Source organism: Ciconia boyciana, chromosome 2 (assembly GCF_034638445.1).
Source record: "Ciconia boyciana chromosome 2, ASM3463844v1, whole genome shotgun sequence".
NCBI lineage: Eukaryota > Metazoa > Chordata > Aves > Ciconiiformes > Ciconiidae > Ciconia > Ciconia boyciana.
The window spans coordinates 167,507,798-167,527,098 of record NC_132935.1 but is presented as its reverse complement, the minus strand read 5'-3'; the positions used below and the strand labels follow the sequence as shown (position 1 = coordinate 167,527,098).

The 19,301-nt window shown below is 45.6% G+C and overlaps 1 protein-coding gene across 2 annotated transcripts in view; it reads right to left on the bottom strand.

Annotated features, from left to right (window-relative positions):
* Positions 1 to 19,301, bottom strand: part of PTH1R (parathyroid hormone 1 receptor) — a 131,045-nt gene that overhangs the window by 11,454 nt on the left and 100,290 nt on the right. For both annotated transcript variants that reach the window (XM_072854889.1, XM_072854890.1), the window contains 7 exons: positions 18,674 to 18,860; positions 15,445 to 15,598; positions 9,077 to 9,137; positions 7,148 to 7,214; positions 3,475 to 3,569; positions 1,381 to 1,522; positions 111 to 152 (listed from right to left, as the gene is read on the bottom strand). In XM_072854889.1, coding sequence (XP_072710990.1) covers positions 111 to 152; positions 1,381 to 1,522; positions 3,475 to 3,569; positions 7,148 to 7,214; positions 9,077 to 9,137; positions 15,445 to 15,598; positions 18,674 to 18,860 — 748 coding nt within the window. The remainder of the gene's footprint in view (positions 1 to 110; positions 153 to 1,380; positions 1,523 to 3,474; positions 3,570 to 7,147; positions 7,215 to 9,076; positions 9,138 to 15,444; positions 15,599 to 18,673; positions 18,861 to 19,301) is intronic.

The window sequence follows — 19,301 nt, the reverse complement described above, 5'->3', positions numbered from 1 at the left end:
GGTTGCATCTCAAGAATAAGTGGGGATATGCTGATGTGCATCCACTTTACCATCTGTGTGTGGCACGAACCTAACAAAGGAGGGAAATAGGTAAGAAGCTGGTGACTTACCTCTCCATTGCAAAAACAGTATATGATGGCAACAAAAAATCCCTAGAAGGAAGAAGAAACAACATATTAATGTTAATCTTGCTACATGTGAGTATCTTTTTCCTGATGGTGCTGCCCAGTGTCCCTGTGTTCCTCTGAAATCAATGACATTCATAATATGCTGTATATAATATGCGTAAGAAACCTTGCATTGTTCAGTAGCGTATAAGAGACAGACAAACACAGCCATTTCCCTGCAGACTGTTGACAAAGTAGGTAGACTATATAAGCCCTCTGGGTCATGGTTTAGATAACAGGTCTATTTTCACCCCTAGATCTTTTGCAAATTTTCTGAGATGGTGATGGGTGCCTGGGAAGGTGGTGGGGTCTCCCTCACTGGAAGCGTTTATGTACGTATTGGATAAACATTTCCAGTGTTTTACATGTAGCTGATCCTGCTGCAAGACAGGAGGGTGGAAGATAACCCTGATGGGACTTTTCCAGCTCTGGCTGCAAGTGGAGCAGCCCATGCGTTGAGCAGAACTGTGAGTGGGATCAGCAAAGGAACCCAGATATGAGCAAAGCATCCACAACTTTTTGTTGGCCAATAGTTTACGCAGGTCTTGCTAAGGTCACCCACTATTTTATCCCTTCTGCACCCAAAAGGAATTGTGGTAGCATGTGAATTCAAGCTTGGTCCCCACCTCCCTTACAGTTTCTCTAGACTGTCATCTGGCCAGACCCAGTGTCCACCTTTCATCGTCCACGCTGGTCAACCATGAGCCACAACCATGAGCCATGGTTAATCTCTCAGGGAAGGGTGTGCAGTGACTATCAAAGGCTGCTCTGCTTGTAGAGAGTAGGGTACTCTTGCCGCTGTGTCTTATATAGGACCAGTCCTGTAACTGAACCTGCCTTTTGCCCAAACCTAGAACTGAGGAATCCATTCACAGGACTGAAAGACAACTTGGGACAAGTAAACTGGAAGCTAATGTGAAAAAACACGTCTCTGTGGATCTTTAGCGGCCTACGTCTAACCTGGATCTAAAGGGATTTATTTTGTGGGCCAAGTTATCTTTCAGCAGGAACATTTTTTTGTTGGACACACTGGGCCTTTATATGTTGTGTTTTGCAAATATAAAACATACCCAATGCTAAAATACTGTCAAATCACCTTGTGAATGAAATCTGGTGTATTGTAAAAACAGCCCTGCTTCCAAAGACAACCTTGCACTCTCATTTCCCTGCTCTCCCCATTGAAATTCATTGTTTTCCCCCATAGTTACAATACCTGGAAAGAGTTGAACAGCATTTCATAGTGCATTTGAACTTGCCAAAGAATCCCTGACACGTCTGTGTATGGCATAGCCATGAAAACAATATAGTGAACGCCAAACAGAGGCATAAGGACGAGGGTAGATTTCAGCAGCTTCCTGTAGCAATAAGGAAAGAGAAAGACACAGAGGAAATTAGTGGATGGACTGAACCTCCCAGCCAAGCTCATCCACCTCATACCTTGAGCACAAGTCGTGCGTAATTTCATTCCTGCTCGCATGTCCCCTTGGCTAGGCTTGGATATCTTACATTTACACAGACACTGTGTCCACGTGCAATTTCAAACTGTTGCTTCTCTTATGGCATGTGACACAACCCAGTCCATCCTCCAGCATGTCTTGATGTGCTAGTCTAACCCTCTCCACATGCATGTCCCCATGTGATACTACTGTAGGTACTGGAGATGAAGACAGTAAGACATATTTTTCAGCTTCAGACCATCCCCAGCTTTGGGTCAGGATCATGGGAAGAGGGTGGAAGGGTGACTGGAAAGAAATGTGCACTGCTGCTTCCAGCCCCCAGCCTCTGACTGGCACTAAATCCCCTTGTCCCTAAAGGATGGTTCTGCTTCAGATGACAATGACTGGACACGGTCCTATACAACCTACGGTAGCTGACACTGCTTGGACAAGGCAGGGGTTGGACTAGATGACCTCCAGAGGTCCCTCCCAACCTCAACCATTCTGTGATTCTGTGACTCTGGCTGCTTATTGAGGCAAGACACAAAGGTCCACCTGGGTTAGTGCCTCCTGTGCAATGAGGAGGGCTGGTGGAGAGGGAAGTGCATCTAGGAGCAGAATTACTCCAGATACCAAGGGGAAGAGGATGGTGCACTATGAGAGGCGAACACTCTTAGGAGGTGCTTTGGACTGCAGTATCGCTTGGAAAGCCCCTTTTTAAAGAAGCAACTCCATCTCAGCATAGGACCTATGTTGGGGACTGGGCAGGGGGTACAATACAACCCCGAGTACTTGGCTGGGTTTGGTCCTCAGGGAAACAGCCTTGCCTGGAAGTGATACTAATTGAAGGATTAAACCTTCTGCCAAGAGTTACAGCAAGTCAGCAAGTTCAGGCAATTATTGCAAAGGGCAGACATCACTACCAGAAAGACCTGGTACCTCCTCTGTCCAGCAGCTGGAAACCACTGAGGGAATTTAACACATTAAAAGGAGAAGGCCCCATCCAAACCATAATTAATAGCAAGCTTCAGCCAGGGAGAAATAAACAAATAGATAAATCAGAGCCCTGACAGGGCAGCAAAGAAAAATGGAGAGGTGTTTTCCTGCCAAATCTCATTCCTGCTTCAAATGAAACGTCTTGTGTTTGGAGAGTGAGATGGTAGCGATGAGCTCATGGTTTGCAGCCCAAATCATTCTGCTGTCCCCCCTCTGCATGTGTCAAGCTGGTCAGTCCAGCTCAGGAGATTATGAGAAGCCTCGGGAGCTCTCAAGCAGCCAAGGTGTCTCAGTAATCTGCTTTCTCTGTCCAGCTTTGACCATGCTACAAATATACTAAATTATCAAGAGAGAAGAGCTGGCAGAACAAAGGAAAATGAAACAAACAAGGAAATGTCAGATTTCCAGCAAAGAGTCAGGAATCTTTTTTCGTTTTAGCAGAGGCACTGAAACACCCGCTGAAGGGCAGATTTAACAAATAGGCCAAGTTTTACAAAACAGAGGAGGGAAATAAATAGAAAGAAATAGATTGATACAAGTTTTAGGGGCTTCAACAGCATAAGCAATGCTTTTATTTCTGCACTCTTGGTTCGAGGCTAGCACGGTCACTTTCAAACTGGCTGAAGAGACTGAATTTCTGTCTTTAACCTATGAGGCAAGTCCCCCAGGTTGGATTTGAAAGGTTTAGGAGTTGTTTAAACTGCTGTTGATTCATTCTGCATTACCAGACTTGGAAGACAGCATTCTTCTCACCTTATTTTAGGTGTCTACCGTGTAGACAGCATGAACTAGTCACCCTGGGCTCCCTCTGTAGTCAAGGGGGTGAAACAAGGACTTTGACACCTCCCAAAAAGTGGAGAGGGTATGTGACTCACCTGTACTGTTGTCTTGAGTCACACCTCCCTGCATTCGTCTCTCGTAGTTTGGTTGCTAGGACTCTGATAATATTGATAAAAAGAATAAAATTTACCTGGAAGAGGTGGGGAAAAAAAAAACAACAAAGAAAGGATAACTGTTAAAAAAGATCCAAACAATGATAGAGTTGTTTAGTCAATGCTTTCCCCAAGATGAGTCGAGGGGCTGTGGCAGTGACCTGATCATGCTGTGTATGAAGCTCCTCCTGGGAGAGCTTGTCCTGTAGAAGGGATGAGCTCCCCAGGAAAGACCCAGTGTTTGGTGGGATCTGGTCAGTTGTGTTTAACCTGAATGATTGAGAGAGAGAAGGGAATGGTTTTCTCTGACAAAGTGTGGGCGTCTCACATGGAAACACCTACATCTGAGCTAGCCAGCCCAGCAGGCACCTGATAACTGGGTATGACATCAATATATAAGGCAGTGCTTACCAGGCATTTTGAGGTATGGACTACAGACAACTCTCAGTATTTTTCACATCACCTTTTTTAAAACTCCATACAGTGATATGGGTCATGTTCATGGCCTCATAAACCTCTCAAACTTAGTCGAAGGTCTAGGGAGCAGGGTGAAATTAGGTTATATTTGTTTCTTGCAGCCCATCCAAGATTAAGATCTCCTCAGGCTAAGGGAAGCATTAGTAGGATGCCTTTCTATATTTCCATGTGCAAAAGGAAAGAGCAAGCAAACTGCACCATGACGAAGACACAGAGTAGAGCTAACTAGAGATGACAGATCGAGAATGCAGAAGGGCAGTGTAACTGTAGAACTTCTGTTGTATGCCTACTGCTAACTCTCCCTCTGGAGGAGTGTTTAATGTGGACCAGATAAGGACAGTATGGAAGTAATATCTCCTTCCTATGCAGGGAGCCACATCTATGAACTCATCTTTTGGCTAGCTGCTCAACCAAGCTAATCTAGTCCTACAGGAACATGCTCATGGTGACCCATGCAGCAAAAAGTGATGGCAAGATCTCATGGCTACACTGCCACTTACCAGAGATGAAAAATGGGGTGATGTTTGAGGGATTCTCAGCTTTTTGGAGCTCTTCAGTGATTGGTTTCACTGGGGCTGGGGTTACACCTGCTGCTGTCCCAGACAAACCCATTCTTGGGACTATGGCAAGGCCACAAGCAGAACCATTGTGTAACTATCTGCACTGGGCAGATCCACGTTGCTGGGCTAATGCTGATGCCTATGGGTTTCTCTGGAGGCTTGCAGCAGTCATTTGACTTCTCAGATGCCAGTATAGCAGCATTTCAGGGAAACAAATTACCATGCCACACACAGGCTCATAGTTTTATGCCAGAAGGGACCATTGTGAACCTCTAGTTTGATCTCCTGCAAAACGCAGTCCATAAGACCTCCTTGTATTCATTTCTGTTTGAGCTATAGCAGATCTGGGTTTCAGTGTTTCCATGACGGAGATCCTACCACAACCATTGGTAGGTCGTTCCAATGGTTAATTATCCTCACTGTTAAAACAAGTAGTTCCCTGAGCCACTGAACGAACACGGCCTGGTTTGCTATGGCTTTGTCTTCTGTGGTTGGATTCCTTCTTCTTTAACGAGGTGCAAGGTATTTTTGAGCAGCTCTTCTCTGTGTTAAAAAGGGGGTAAGGTCGTACTACACCCTTCCCCTTGAAGGGGCACTAGTAGAATTTCTCTCCCATATCTATTTGACTGTTTTCATGAGTTTTGTGGGAATTTAACATCCATGCAACCCCATTCCCTTAGTTACATTTGGTTGGAATTTACTGACTGGCACAAAAGTTATAAGGGAGGGATGGATAGACCGACAGGCAGAGAAGCACACGGCCTGGGGGCATATAATTCATTTTCACTGGAAACCAATCCGAAAGGGAAAAAAAAAGGCAGGCTTTGTTTCTCATATGAGTTTTTCTAGCTTCAGAGGCTCAAAAGTGGGATCTTGTTCTGCATTTGTCGGCTAAATGGAAGTTGTCCAACCTTATCACAGTCAGGAGGGAAACTCCTGAAACATGTGCTAAGTTTTAAAAGAAATCCAGACAACTGAATAACATCAAAGCTAGCAGCAGAACGGAGGGATTTTAAGCCCCTCAGCCTCCAAATTCTCTGCAAGTACATCCAGAAAATGCATAACTTAGTCCAGCAACTTATGACCAGCCAGTGTGGGAATTGAAAAGGCAGCCAAGTGAACAATATGAACCCACAGAAATTAAACAGAAACAACCCACAGAATATTTTTGCATGATAAATAGCTGCATTTGCCAATAGCCAGGGTACAAGCACAGCAGAGCCTCATGGAGAAACATTATTTTTACAAGGACGAGCCTCAATTGAGCTCTTTCTCCTCTGCTAATTGGGCTTTAAATTAAATGCAATGGGGTTGCTGGCATTCATCTAGTTGAACTATCTGAACTTTCTTCTCCGTCCTACTATTTCGTTTCCAATGACCACGATGTGGGCTTGAAGATTCGTTTCTTCCAAGGTGCAGAATGAATCGCTAGAGCCAGGTGGAGAATTTCCACCAAAAGGAAATTCTGATGAAGAAAAAAGCCCCCCAAGCCTAAAGCAGCTCACCTAAGTGCACATATGAGCATATTCACCTCAGAAACTTTCCTCTGAGAAATTCAGACTCAGATGGTCTGATTTTCATCTTGCCCACACTGATCATCTTCCAAGGCCTCCTGATTTGTGAGTCAGAAGGAAGCATATAGAGCTTGATGCAAAACCCTCTGACGACTATAGAAAGATTCTTACTGACTCCACTCAGCTACTCGTGGATGAATGTAAAGGGGGACTAGGATGTGTGGGAGTGGACAAGCTCTTTTGCATTCACTCATCTAATCATCAGAAGATGGAGTAATGGAGAACCATAGAGAAAGACAGAGAGAGGAAAGAGGGTAATTCATAAAAACTGTGAAAGCAGGTTCTCTAGCTAATTAGGACCCTGCTCAAGCAAACACAGAACTACCCACTGAATTCCCCTTGTGCAGATAATCACAACTTATAATGACCTCTCCAGCTTGAGAGAGCTCAGTCCTGTGTCTAGATAATGTCACTTATATCCTTTCTGTCCCCTTTGGCTCCTGGGTGGGGGCTGAAGTAATCCTCCATCAGTGATTAACATCATGTCTGATCATAGCTGGGGTGGTTTAACTTTTGTCCCCGCTTTTGAGGTATCCCAACCTTATATCAGTTCAGAAAGCCGAGTCTGAAACAATCTGACGACACTGAAGCATGCCTGCGGAAAAGGTTTGGTTCAGCTACAGAACACAAATTCTGGTTCTTCCCACTGGAGATGCCTGGTGAGAACGTGTTATGACCGCTGAGGGTTTCCAGTATCGCATAGATTGGAAATATTGGCTTGAATGTTTGTTTCATTAGTGATTTTAGGGTCTTACCCCTCTGTTATTTTTCTCTCCTAAGCAAAACTTGAAGTTTCTCATAAACATCTCTGCTGTGTGTAGCTATCAAACTTACAGGCAAGTCAAATATAAGGCCCTTAAACTGGACATATAGATTCCACAGTATTAAGGCAGGAGCTGTGTTAACAGGGTGATTAGAGTAGGGAAGCCTGGCTCAACTCTTCCCACTGAGCCTGCATCGACCGAAGGCACTGCCTTCCACCCCTTGCAATCAGCCAGTACTCACCACGATAGCTGCCAGGATGGGCACCTGAATAATCCATTTTAAATTGCCAGCACTCAAGTCCCAACACCTGAGAAGAGATTGACATCCCATCAGGAAACCATTGGTTACAAAGAGCAACAGACTCAAGTCTCTTGTTGGATAAATCCACCCTGGAAGGATGGGTTCCTCCAAAGCCTGGTGGAACGGCCTAGCTCTAACTCTGCCTTCAGTCCATGGCTTCAAAATAGCCCTTCTCCTGCTGTTATACTATTCAAAACTGAAACCACTACTAAACGCATTCAAAGTTATGCTCTCCAGATTGTGGAACAGCTCTTTCCACAGTCATCAAGACTTGTCCCTTCTGGGCAGGAACCCACCCTTTTCCACTTCTTCTTCACCTCCTTACCAGAAAAAACTACACTAAGAGTAATCCAGCTTTCATGAAAACAAGAGAGGCTGAAATGGCCTAATATTACCCCTTGGAATAAACCCGCACAACTTTGCATGGGGACAGGTCCTGTGTGAAGACATGGTGATGGGGACAGGTCCTGTCTGAAGGCATCGTGATGGGGACAATACTGTGGTTCCACTTCCTTCAGCCCTGCTCTTGCAGTGAGACCCAGCCATGCCCCACAAAAGTCTTTATCTCCTTTTCATCTTCAGCCCTTATCCAGGTGAGGACTGGATGGGAAAACTGCTGGTGGTGTGGATGTTGGACTACGGTCCTCTGTCTGCCAAGAAGGGGCTGAACACTATTTCCTCCCAGGCGTTTCCAGCAGCCATTGAATAAGGTCACTCAGTGTTAATTACTCTGTTTGAATTCTCTCCAACCATGGAGAGAGGAGTGCCACAGGCTTTTCTTTATCTGAGCCAGACGGCCCCCACATGGCAGCTGCAGTTTTCATTTCACAGGCCAAATGCTGCCCAGGCAGCTATTCAAGGAAAGCGAGAGGCAGGGGCAGAGAAACCACCGGTGCTGACTAAAAGGCTCTACGAGGATGAGCCTGTGCCAATGCAGATGCATCACACTCCAGTAGCTGTGCTACTCCGTGCTTCCAAGCCTGGAGCTGAAATCCCGTTTGGAAAGCAGTGTCCTCCCAGGCAAAGCCATTTAAAAAATTGCCTGGGGACCCTCACACTTTTGCTGGCAGATCGTGGGCAGATGAAAGCCATTGTGTGGTCAAGCCAGTGCATTATTGGGGGAAAATGTGATTGTTTGGGGGTTTGAAGATGGGATGCTATGGATCCTTCATTCGGCATACTGTAAAAAATATTGAGGCCATGAGGATGCATGTGTAGGACCAAAGAAGCAACTGATCCAGTATCTTGTTTCTGACAGTAGCCAGAAGCTGATATTTAATGTGGAACAGGCAAGCAGGTAGTGATATTTTTCTAGAACACTCTTCCAACAATCTGCAGTTCAGGATGGCTTCCTGAGCCAGAAGGTTACTGAGTATTTAATACTTTGGGAGGAATTTATCTTCCATGAATTTGTACAAATGCTTTTTAAACCTAAGGACATGCTGGCATCCACTCCTCCTGCAGCGAGGAGTTGCAGCTTCACCACCTCATCAGCTCCGAACCGCCTGCTTTGACTGTGCTGAACCTGCTATCTCCCAACTTTATTCCTGTTCATTCAGGACTTTAAAGATCCCTGTCCTGTCCCTGCCTAGCTTGAGCAGTCCCCTTTAGCCCCAGGGATAACAGCTGCAGGTGTTCACATTTATCAAATTGTGTAAAATGAAAGGAGAGCTAGGAAAGTTGCACCCGCCTTATCCTTCCCTGCCACCCTCCCCCCTAAAAAAAGTTTGCTAACATCATAGTAGAAACCACTTCTGGCTTTGCCTGGTTCCTTTTTTCCTTTCGATTCACCCACAAAGTCACCATTGCCAAAAGCCCCATAAAAGCATCATATGTAAAAGGGAGAAAAGAAAATCCGATGAGACTTACTCTGTGTCAGCTAGAGTGGCTCTCACGCTGGCCCACGCTGTAACAAATACAGCAGGGAGTCCTGCAAAAAAACACAGGTCAAACGGGGTGAGTAGGGGGACTAGAGGGCTCCGTTACCATAAGCCCAGGTGGAGTGGGCTAGAGGAAGGTGGAAGAAGCAGTTTTTAAATATTCAAGCATAATTTAGTCTAGGAAAGCCTGATCTTGGTCTCACATCTCTTCTGTAGTCCAAATGGTAAACCAAACAGTGGCAGGGAGCATTTTCTGGAAGACACATGTCATGGTCTGGGCATGTCCAACCTACTAAACTCTCCTGGTTTCCAAAACGGAGCAGCTTGCTTTCCCAAGTTGCTGGCCAGGAGTGGTCCAGGCTTAAGCTACCTCCTGGTTCGTGCCTGGGAGAGGCTCAGGTCTGGGCCTGAGATGGGTCATGGACTTGGCAGGATAAATCATCAAGTTCCCGTGCCTGTCCTCTAGCACTACTTTAGAGAGGCATAGCCTGTAGTGCTTGAACCTGGGTGACTGCTACCTGCTGTATCCAACTGATTCGCTTTGAAGCAGAGAAGGGTTTCCTGCAGCACTCCTTTCCCAAGACATTTGTTCCCTTCCCCTGATGTCAAGGAAAGGTGGATCTGGAGTCAGGCTCAGACTATATCTCCAAGCACAGGGCTGGGTGGATCAGGAGCTCTTTAAGTGTGAGAGACTTGCTGCATGAAGCAGATAAATGCTAGAATTTAGGGTAACGCTTGCAAAATACTCCAGCCAAAGGTTCACTCCCAAATGAACCACCCTCATTTCAGCACAGTTACAGTGGGCATCATCTTTTCCCTGTGAAAAGTGAAAGAATCACCAATATCCAAATGCAATCTTTTATTTATTTTTTTAGGGTCCAGTTCTGCTTTATTTGCACAACTGAGTCCCCTACTGGCTTCCCTTAAAAGGCAGGATCAAATCCACAGTAGCTTCCACAAATTCAAGAAGAATAGCCCCTTTCAGGTGAAAAAAAAAATTAAAAAATAAATAAAGGTGACATTTATCACCGATGACTGTAAATATGCTGTTCACAGTCTAAGCTTATTGGGGCTCGGAATGCATAAGCACACGCTTAACTTTCAGCATGCACTTAAGTCTCATTAGAGTGCTTAAAGGCTTTCCTGACCACGGACGCTTTCCTGAGCTGGGGTGTGGAGCAGGGACGCCTGTCTCACACACACATGGACAACGGGGCTGTTATCTTGGTTGGAACCTTTAAATGCCACGGTAATATAAGAAAGCATAAATAATTAAACACAGAGCCTCACTCAGGACCAGCGCAGCCGCGCTGCCTACAAAGATACATTTATAAGGAATGCACCCTGCTTTACAATCCCCTGTGATGGCTGGCACTGGAAAGAAAATACTTAACCTATTGCACGGGGAACCCGTGAGCGTGTTGAAGCTGTGGGCTTGGGGAAGGTGATGATTTATTGTAACAAGCACCATCTATTTACTCCTCACTGTTAATCACCTGTCTATGAAAAATACGTGCATGCTCAGAACTGGTGGCTGAGCTATCAAGGGCTTAAATGCATATAACTTTGCTGATATCATTGATGGTATTCCAGTTTATATCAACCGAGAAACTGGCCATGTTGAGAGGCTGACATGCCTGCTGCCTGCCTGCGAGACCGTGGATGTCCACCCGCTATTGTGAAGCTCTAAGTTTGAAAGACGGATTGTTTCAGAGGTTTAGGAACATTTGACACCTACTTGTTCGCCTCTAGCCTGTCCTGCACTTCAGAAGAGACACTGTTCCCATTCATACTAATCCTGTGCTGTGTTCAATGTTTCTAGCAACAATAAAATATACAGGAGAAAATAATTATACCTAAAAAATCCCTGTGTGTGGATTTATTGTGCCCTGTGCACTGCTGCCTCACTCCGTTCAGGCAAGCTTAGGAAAAGGATCTTTGACATTTTCTGCAAAACACACAAAGCAAATTCCTGGCACCAGTTTTATTGCTACATTTGTCTTTCTGCATCTTTTACATCGTTCTTTTTGCAATGTGAACAATCGTAAATGTTCTCAAATTTTCAAAAAGTGGTATGAATCCTCCCCCTCCCTTTCCTCTGCCCCATTTTTAGATTCTCTCTACATCAATGTAACATGGAGTGTTTGGGCCATCAGGTAATTTCTAGAGTTCAATCTTTTCCTCCCACTCTGGTAAGCTAGTCTTTCAGCTTGGAGAATCAGAAGGCTTAGCTTTGCCTCCAGCATCTCTTTTACTTTCAGAGGGTGACTTTTTAGTGTCTCCACTTGAAAGTCCTGATCTGTGATACCCCAAGACTTGACAATCCTTCCTCCTGAGCACTCACAGCGCCCATTGATGGGAGAGCCACTAACCAGAAAATCATGACTGATGTCCTTAAAGTCAGACATCTAAAGATACCCACAAACAGCAAGATACCCAAGAGGATGCAGCTCTGTGAGCAGGAAAGTCACATGTGGTTAGATGCATCATAGAATCATAGAATGGTTTGGGTTGGAAGGGACCTTAAAGATCATCTAGTTCCAATCCCCCTGCCATGAGCAGGGACACCTTCCACTAGATCAGGTTGCTCAAAGCCCCATCCAGCCTGAACCCTTTCAGGGAGGGGACATCCACAGCTTCTCTGGGCAACCTATTCCAGTGTCTCACCACCCTCACAGTACAGAATTTCTTCCTCATATCTAATCTAAGTCTCCCTTCTTTCAGTTTAAAACCATTACCACTTGTCCTGTCACTACGCTCCCTGATAAAGAGTCCCTCTCCATCTTTCCTGTAGCCCCCTTTAAGTACTGGCAGGCTGCTATAAGGTCTCCCTGGAGCCTTCTCTTCTCTAGGCTAAACAACCCCAACTCTCTCAGCCTTTCCCCATAGGGGAGGTGCTCCAGCCCCCGATCATCTTCGTGATCCTCCTCTGAACCTGCTCGAGCAGGTCCATGTCTTTCTGGCAACTGGCCAACCCACTAAGGAAAGGAGAGTGAGTCTCCAAAAAGCCTGTGATCTCCTGGATGGCTGTGAGCACAGACAGATGCAGGCGTGGATGGATGCATGCATGCCCTCCCCCTTGCACATATGTACCCCATGTGCACGACCGGTGTGACGCAGGATGAACCCCACCGGGCAGCGATGCCGTGAGTGACTTCTACAGAATCCACATTGTATGCGCTGTGCATTTCCAGTCAATACACACAGTGTGTACAATGCAGGTGCTATAAAGTCAAGTATCTCCCCATCAGCTGGAAAAAGTACAAACCTCAAGCTGGGCAAAGTCTGGTGGCCACCCCAACCCCCTTGCTCTCCTCTGTCGCTTTTCTTGTGTACGTGTCTCCTAGCAGTTGGAAAAATGGCTTTCATGCATGTGTCAAAGCTGTGAGTAAGAGAGGCGGTTGCAAGGCGACTGCTAGGAGAAGAAAGCTTATGAATAAAGACCTTATGTAGGTCTGGAGAAATCTGGTCTCAGCTCCCTGCTATTTGAAAACCTCTCTGAGGAACAATGAGTGTGTTTTTTCAGTCCCTCTGTGTCACAGTTTCCTAATATTAAATAGGGCTAATAATACCCTCTTATGCCTCTTGTCCTGTTAGGTACGAATACTTTCAGGCAAGGATGATTTCTGCTTAGATAAACATGCAGGGCTCACCAACATGAGTTTTTGGACCTGAGCACCTCTAACAGTAACACATCGACCTATTTGTCTTTTCCAGGTTTCCCTGCAATCCTCATTTGCACCGTAGCTGAAAGCCAGTGCAGTCCAGCTGGCGGGGGTGTGTGTGTGTGTGTGTGTGTGTGTGGAATTAACATGGTGTGAAGGAAAAATGCCAGTGGAATCAGCTTGGGTTTTCTAGCTATTGGTCATGCTTCTTAGACTTCCTTCATAAAACAGCTGCAGGGAACTTGAAGTCTGCTGGGGAATTTATTGTTGCCCATAATATCATTATTTATTTATTTTTGTTGGGTGCTGGCAAGGAACAAGTTCCTTTCTGTCATCAGTGTCTCCCTTGCAAGAAGGGCAGTGTGGACTTTCATGGAGCTGTGCTCCCTTGTGCCAATGAGGATGTGGATTGAAAAGACTCGACAGAAATCGTTGGGTCTGACATCAAAGAGTAACTCTATGTTCTGGTTTCTTCAGTAGTCTGGAAATAAGATGTTGTAGGGTGATTTTTGCTCCCCGTCCCCACCTTGGAAATTTCCAGGCAGGATAAATGCACCGCTGTTTATTGTTACACAAGCAAAAAAAATATCCCAGCTTTTGGGGCAAACTTGTCTTTTCTGCACCTATGTGGAATGTCGTAATTATTTATTGCTGATTCCCTGTCATTCATTGCTGTGGTATGGGCAGGATCCAGTGCCCACTGCAGGGAACTGGAGTTTTTCCACTGACTCCAGTGGGTCTTGGATTGGGTTGCCCTTTCCAGTGCCCAAAAGCTATCAAAACAATACGTCTGTGCGTGTGTGTGTGTACATTATCATGCTAATCAAAACAAAGCAAAAACAAATGCAACTGGAGGGATACTATGTTCTCATTCCAGAGGAATTTAAATTGAGCAGCCTCAAACTTTTGGAAGCACATAGATGATTGGTGTTGTGACAGGTGTGACTTCAGCTTTGTGGTTGCTCTGATAAAATGATTATACTCTGGCAGTGGTTGGAAGAATTAATGAGAGGAACCCATGCCTGTTAGACTGTTTTCCTTTGGCTGCATTACGAGAAGCATCAAGTTGGTTTTTCTTGTTAAACATATGGCCTTATTTCTCAACTGCTTCCTTCTCTTCCAGAATTTGCTCTGGGGAATTGCTTCTTTAAGTCTGCTCTGTACAGTTTAGTGCCATTTTCTGAGAAGCAAATTTTACTTAGCTTGAAGTTTGGAAGAGGGTAGGGGGTTTAGTTTTTTTGTTTGTTTGTTTGTTTGGTTTTTATTCATTTGCTTTAAAAAAAGAGATGACATCTGAAGTCCTCTCTGTCTCACAGCAGTTGAGGTAAGAAATACCCTGTCCCCAAAATATCTCTCTTTATGTATTTATTTTCCCAGAAACCTACCAACTGTCTGGGACTAGACTTTGCCTGAGAAATAGATGTCCACTTGGGGATTCATATTTACACCTCCCATCTTTATCATATGGCAGCACCAGCAGTTTCTGACCTATGAACAATCTGACCATGAGGTTAGCAAGGAGCTTGTGGTCCCCTTCTCCCCCACATCACACTTGGGAAGGAGGAAGGCTGGAGAGAGTCCTGTGGGCTGGACTGCCCTGGCTTACTGAAACCCTTGCTTGCTCTCACAAAGTGAAAACCTGCAATCCTCCATGAACTCAATTCTGCACTATCTGGCTTGCTCAGAGCTCCACGGTTAGAGAGAGTGGTTTTCTTCCAAAAGAAATCCCATGCTGGAATGGGGATGTTGTGGTGCACACATTAATCTTGTCCTAAAATGCAGTCAGGATGTGGCCAGGTGCATTTTGGACCTGGAAACTGGTAACCGTAGACACCTCTGAACAGGTTTTTCCTGATGTAAGCTCCTTTGTAGACCTACACCCCATTATTCTTAGTTACGTCCTACGATTCGAGGATCATCTAATACGTTTCCTGTTCTCCCTTACAGTCCACACGCTTCAGACAACTGTGGGCAGTTGTTTTATTGTCCTCAGCCTACCAGCACCTCATAACTCCGTGCAAGCCAGAGCTAATGCCAGAAGCGAACAGAAAGCGCATTCTCGTCTGAAATGCGTGTGCCCACAATGCCTTCCACTAATGAGCACCCTCCCTGCACCCACATCCCGCCCCTTTCTCCTTACTCCAGGAAAAGATACCCAAGTTAAAAGAAAAGGGAAAAAAAAGGCTTCCCCACAAATTGCAGGTTTCTACTGGTGCTCCTACACTCACAAAACTTCAGGAGCTTTTTAAAGCAACTGAGATCTGAGGTAGGAAATCAGAGCTTAGGTCTGCTGTTGGGAGCAGATGCTCACAGCCTCATGCAACTTTCCGCCCTCCAGCCCAATGCCTGTTTCTCAGCAGGAGGCACTTGGCAAAGATGGGGAAAACTCAGAGGGCGCACTAAAATCAGCTGTCACATGCACACATCTGCTGCCCTGGAAAGATGGCAAGATGTGCTGTCTCTCCAAGCCTGGGCTGATCCTTCCAGAGATCCTGGAAGTGCCACAGTGTAAATACCACAATTTAGAAATGATAAAGGCTTCACAAGAGAGCTAACCTGTCCTTGCAAGAGTCACTGATGCTCACCCTGCCTCTGTCCCCTCTCCTATATTTATGTATATGCACTATCTGCTTCAAAGACTACCTCCAACAAGCTTCTTACAGGTCAGCCATGAGGAGCAACCATGACTTACCCCAGCCAAATAATGTGAATCCCCAAAGATACTTCTTCTCTGAGAAAAATGCCATGAAGATGAGGCTGTGGAGATAGAGCCCTTCCACCAGAATCCAGTAGTAATTGGTTGCCAGGAAGTAGAGGAAGAAGGTAACTGCTACTTTACAGCCCACCTGCAATGACCACAGAAAGACAGGGTTATGTCAGGAACATGGTGTGAAATTCTTGTTCTACATAAAGCCATAATTTACCAAGATGGGCTGGAAAACAAGATGGAGAAAGGAAAAAAATAAATCAGAAAATTCTGTTACAGGGCTTTTACAAGGGGGAAAAATTAGTGCAAGAACAGAAGAGATGACCAATTGAGAAGAAAGCTTGCCCTCAGCCTGATATTGTGTCTCCAATAGCAGGTGAGTTGGGAGGTGTAGGAGGACAGGGCACATGTGGAGAGATGCTGATCTGATCCTACTGTCCTCCCACCCCACTGATGACGGGCTCACAAGCTTTCCAGGACAGCTATGTTTCATCTTTCCACTGTGATTCTTGTCCAGGTTAGAGGACAAAGGGCTGTGGCCAAGTCATCTCGGTCTGGGTGACCTGATGCAAGTCACATCACTTGGAAGTATGGCTCCCTCCTCAGCTCGTGGAGAGATACGGGCACCATGCTGAGGGTGAGTGACCCCATCCTGTCATGGATGTCCAAGACAGGGTCCTCCAGAGCTGCCTGTCTTTCCTCAATGAATGTGAAACCCTAGATGCCGCTGTAGGCTTTGGAGACTGGTCCTCCAAAAGCAAACCGAAGATGGAGGATTCCACCCACAACGTCAAGGTGCTTTCTGAACAGACCTGAGCTGCAAAGTGGGAGACCTAGTAGAGACTTCCAGGACACACTGATTTTAAATGGTTTAAAATGATTTTAAAATGAATTTAAAAGTTTCAGCGCATTAGCTGAACTCTCACTCCACATTGACCTTCAGTCCTTTGCTTTCTTGAGAGGAAAACCCTGACTGTGATTCAACGCTCCCCTGCCCTTCTAGCAGACTGGGGCAAAGCTATCCCCGTTCCAACATTTCTCAGCCCTAGTAGAGAAAGGCTGCAAAGTAAGGATGTCACACGGGGTTAATTGGTACAAAGCAACACAAAATGCCATCCCTTGTCCATGTGGAAATGCTAGGACTCTGGATAGTCCAGTTTCACAGGAAACTTCTGATGACCGAACACATCCCACAGCAGCAGCACAGCTCCATGCTGCCCCTTACTTTGAGAAGGATACAAGTGACTTGCAGCAAATGTCAATAATAAGCAGTTTGTAAATAAAAAGAGAATTTTTTTATTCTGGCCCAGCTCTTACGCTAATCCTTTGCCAATCAAAATTAGTATGCAGATATTATATACTTATATATGTATATGTATACGTATAAAACATGGACACATTTACACCCATTTTCTTTTACAGAAGAAGTGAATTAAAATAGAAGGAAGATCAATTAAAAATTCCCCATTGATGTTTAATAATAATTTTTATATTTGCAAGAAATCACCATCTACTCCCACACAGGGAGCATCAGGCAATAATTGCAAAGCTCCCACTTCGCTTGGAAACAAAAGAAATACATGAATTGTCGCCTTCATCACTTGTTTGCCTTTCAATTCGGCAGAATGGGAAATGCCATTGAATTGCTAATATTCAAAGAATGCAATATATTATCCCAATTATTCCTTATAATGAGTCCGGCCCAAGGAGAAACAGACAACAATGCAGTAAAACATTTTGTGTTCTTTCCAAAAAGGGAGTGTTTTGAAGTGTGCTGAGTGTTCCACCCAGAGACTCACCAAATTAATGAAATGGAGCTCTGAAATGGGAAGGAAACACAATAACTTATTTCCATCTGGGGGGACTTGGATGCACAGTGGGACACTTGATATATGCTGATTTTATGCAGGGGTGCTGGTGGCCAGGTCCCTGGTAAGTAGCACAAGCTGTGAAAGACTTGAGAAGCCAAATGAATACACAGGCAGAAAGTTTGTTGCCACATTGTGAGAGCCACTCTGCTAGGATGTTTGGGCTAGCTCAGATTTTTTGTGTGCATTGAAGGTAGCCCTTGATCTTAGACACTAAAATCTATCTTGTCTGTCTCTGCAGCATCCAGCAATTCAAGGATGATGAGCTATCATACCTAGGATCCACCATGGGAAATCTGTGATGAGACCAATGACAAGGAGAGCAGACAGCTTCAGTGACTGGGGACAAGTTTGAAACCTGAGGATGGGCTTCATCTCCCCCAAGCACATGGACAATGCTGATGTCTCCATCTGAGCTTTCTATACAGTGAGAAGAAACATGTACTTCTGGAGACAAGTTCACCTGACCTCACTTCAATTTTTATTTTAGGATGTGGTGTATCATACCCTTGACTCGACTGGCTGTGTTGACCATACTGACTCAGCTGACCGTAGATGGAACCTGAGGTGACTAGATTGAATGAAGGTGCCTCCCTTGTAGACATCTGCTTTTTGTAGATGAACCCTACCCTTTCTTATGATAGCTCATAATACGTCCACTGTTCCTTCTAAAATGTCTTTTTTCAGAGGTGGGAGTGATAAATCACAACAGGAGCAACCAGCTATGGTTTGCTGCAAAATTACAGTGAGGTGACATGTCTACTGCTGACCTTCTTCCTCATAAGCTACCTCTGCTCTGGTTCTGGAGTCAGGGCTGACAGCCTCCCAAAACACGTTGAACTGTGGCTTTGCTACATCTGGGCTGTCAGTCGGATGGCACAGATGTTACAGCACAGTGATGCCTCCGTGGGTCATACAGAGAGGAGCTCCAGGTGGAAAATCAGCCAATTGCACATTGTGGTGGGAAAGGTGCACGCTGTGAAATGCAAGCACTGATGTGCCTTGTGCTGGGACAGCCAGCGGAGTTTCCAGAGCCATACACTTTAGGAGGCATCAGGGGAGCTGTTTAAAATAGTAGTTGTAGATGGGAAGCAAAACCTCAACCCCGGCTTTACCTTTGAGCACCATGGGGAACAGCTCTTCCTTAGCTCTGGGGCTGGGCAGTTCCTCTGGGCCAGTGGATTGAGGGATTGGGAAGGGATGGGGAGAGGCTGTGGAGGGTGAAGAAAGGTGGGGAGCTGTTGTCCCTCAGTAGGGTGGAAAATCCACCTGAAAGAGGCGAGGTGTTAACCAGAGAGGACAGAAGCATGAAGCCCGGAGGGGCCAGGTGCTCTGGCGATACTCACAAACTGTGATTTATCTGCTGGAGGTGCTTCAGTAATGGATTTCAAGTCTTCCTCTGAGATCCGTTCCATCTCCTCCAAAGCTGACCCGGAGTACAAGACTGCGTCCTTCACGAAGATGCTCACGGCTCTCAGCATGAAGGAGACAAACAGGTGCATGTGGATGTAGTTTCTAGTGCAGTGCAAACGCCTGGAGGATGAGACAGAGAAGGATTGGAGTAGTTTAGCCCATCTGTTGGACAGACTCAGGGTCACCTCTGCTTCTGAAGACCCCCAGCTCCTCTCATCAGCACTGTGCCACCACGGGGAAGCAGTGCTAGTGCCACTGCTGCCCTGCATTCACGGTTCACCCATGGGGTTGGTAAATGAATTAATATCTACTCCAGGGGTTTGGTTGCAGCACGCTGCTGCTGACTTTGAATTAGGACAGTGCTGTGCCTCTACTCATTAAGCTCTTTATTTCTGACTGGGAAATCTTGGAAAGAAATAGGGATGCATTTTGCCTGTACTGGGCATGGGTAGTGAGCATGCATGCAGTGGGCAGTGTGGGCAGTGAGTCTACATCTGGAGGATGGCATGCGTGCAATGCACGTGCAGCCGGAGGAGGGTATGTGCTATGCAGTCTATGCTC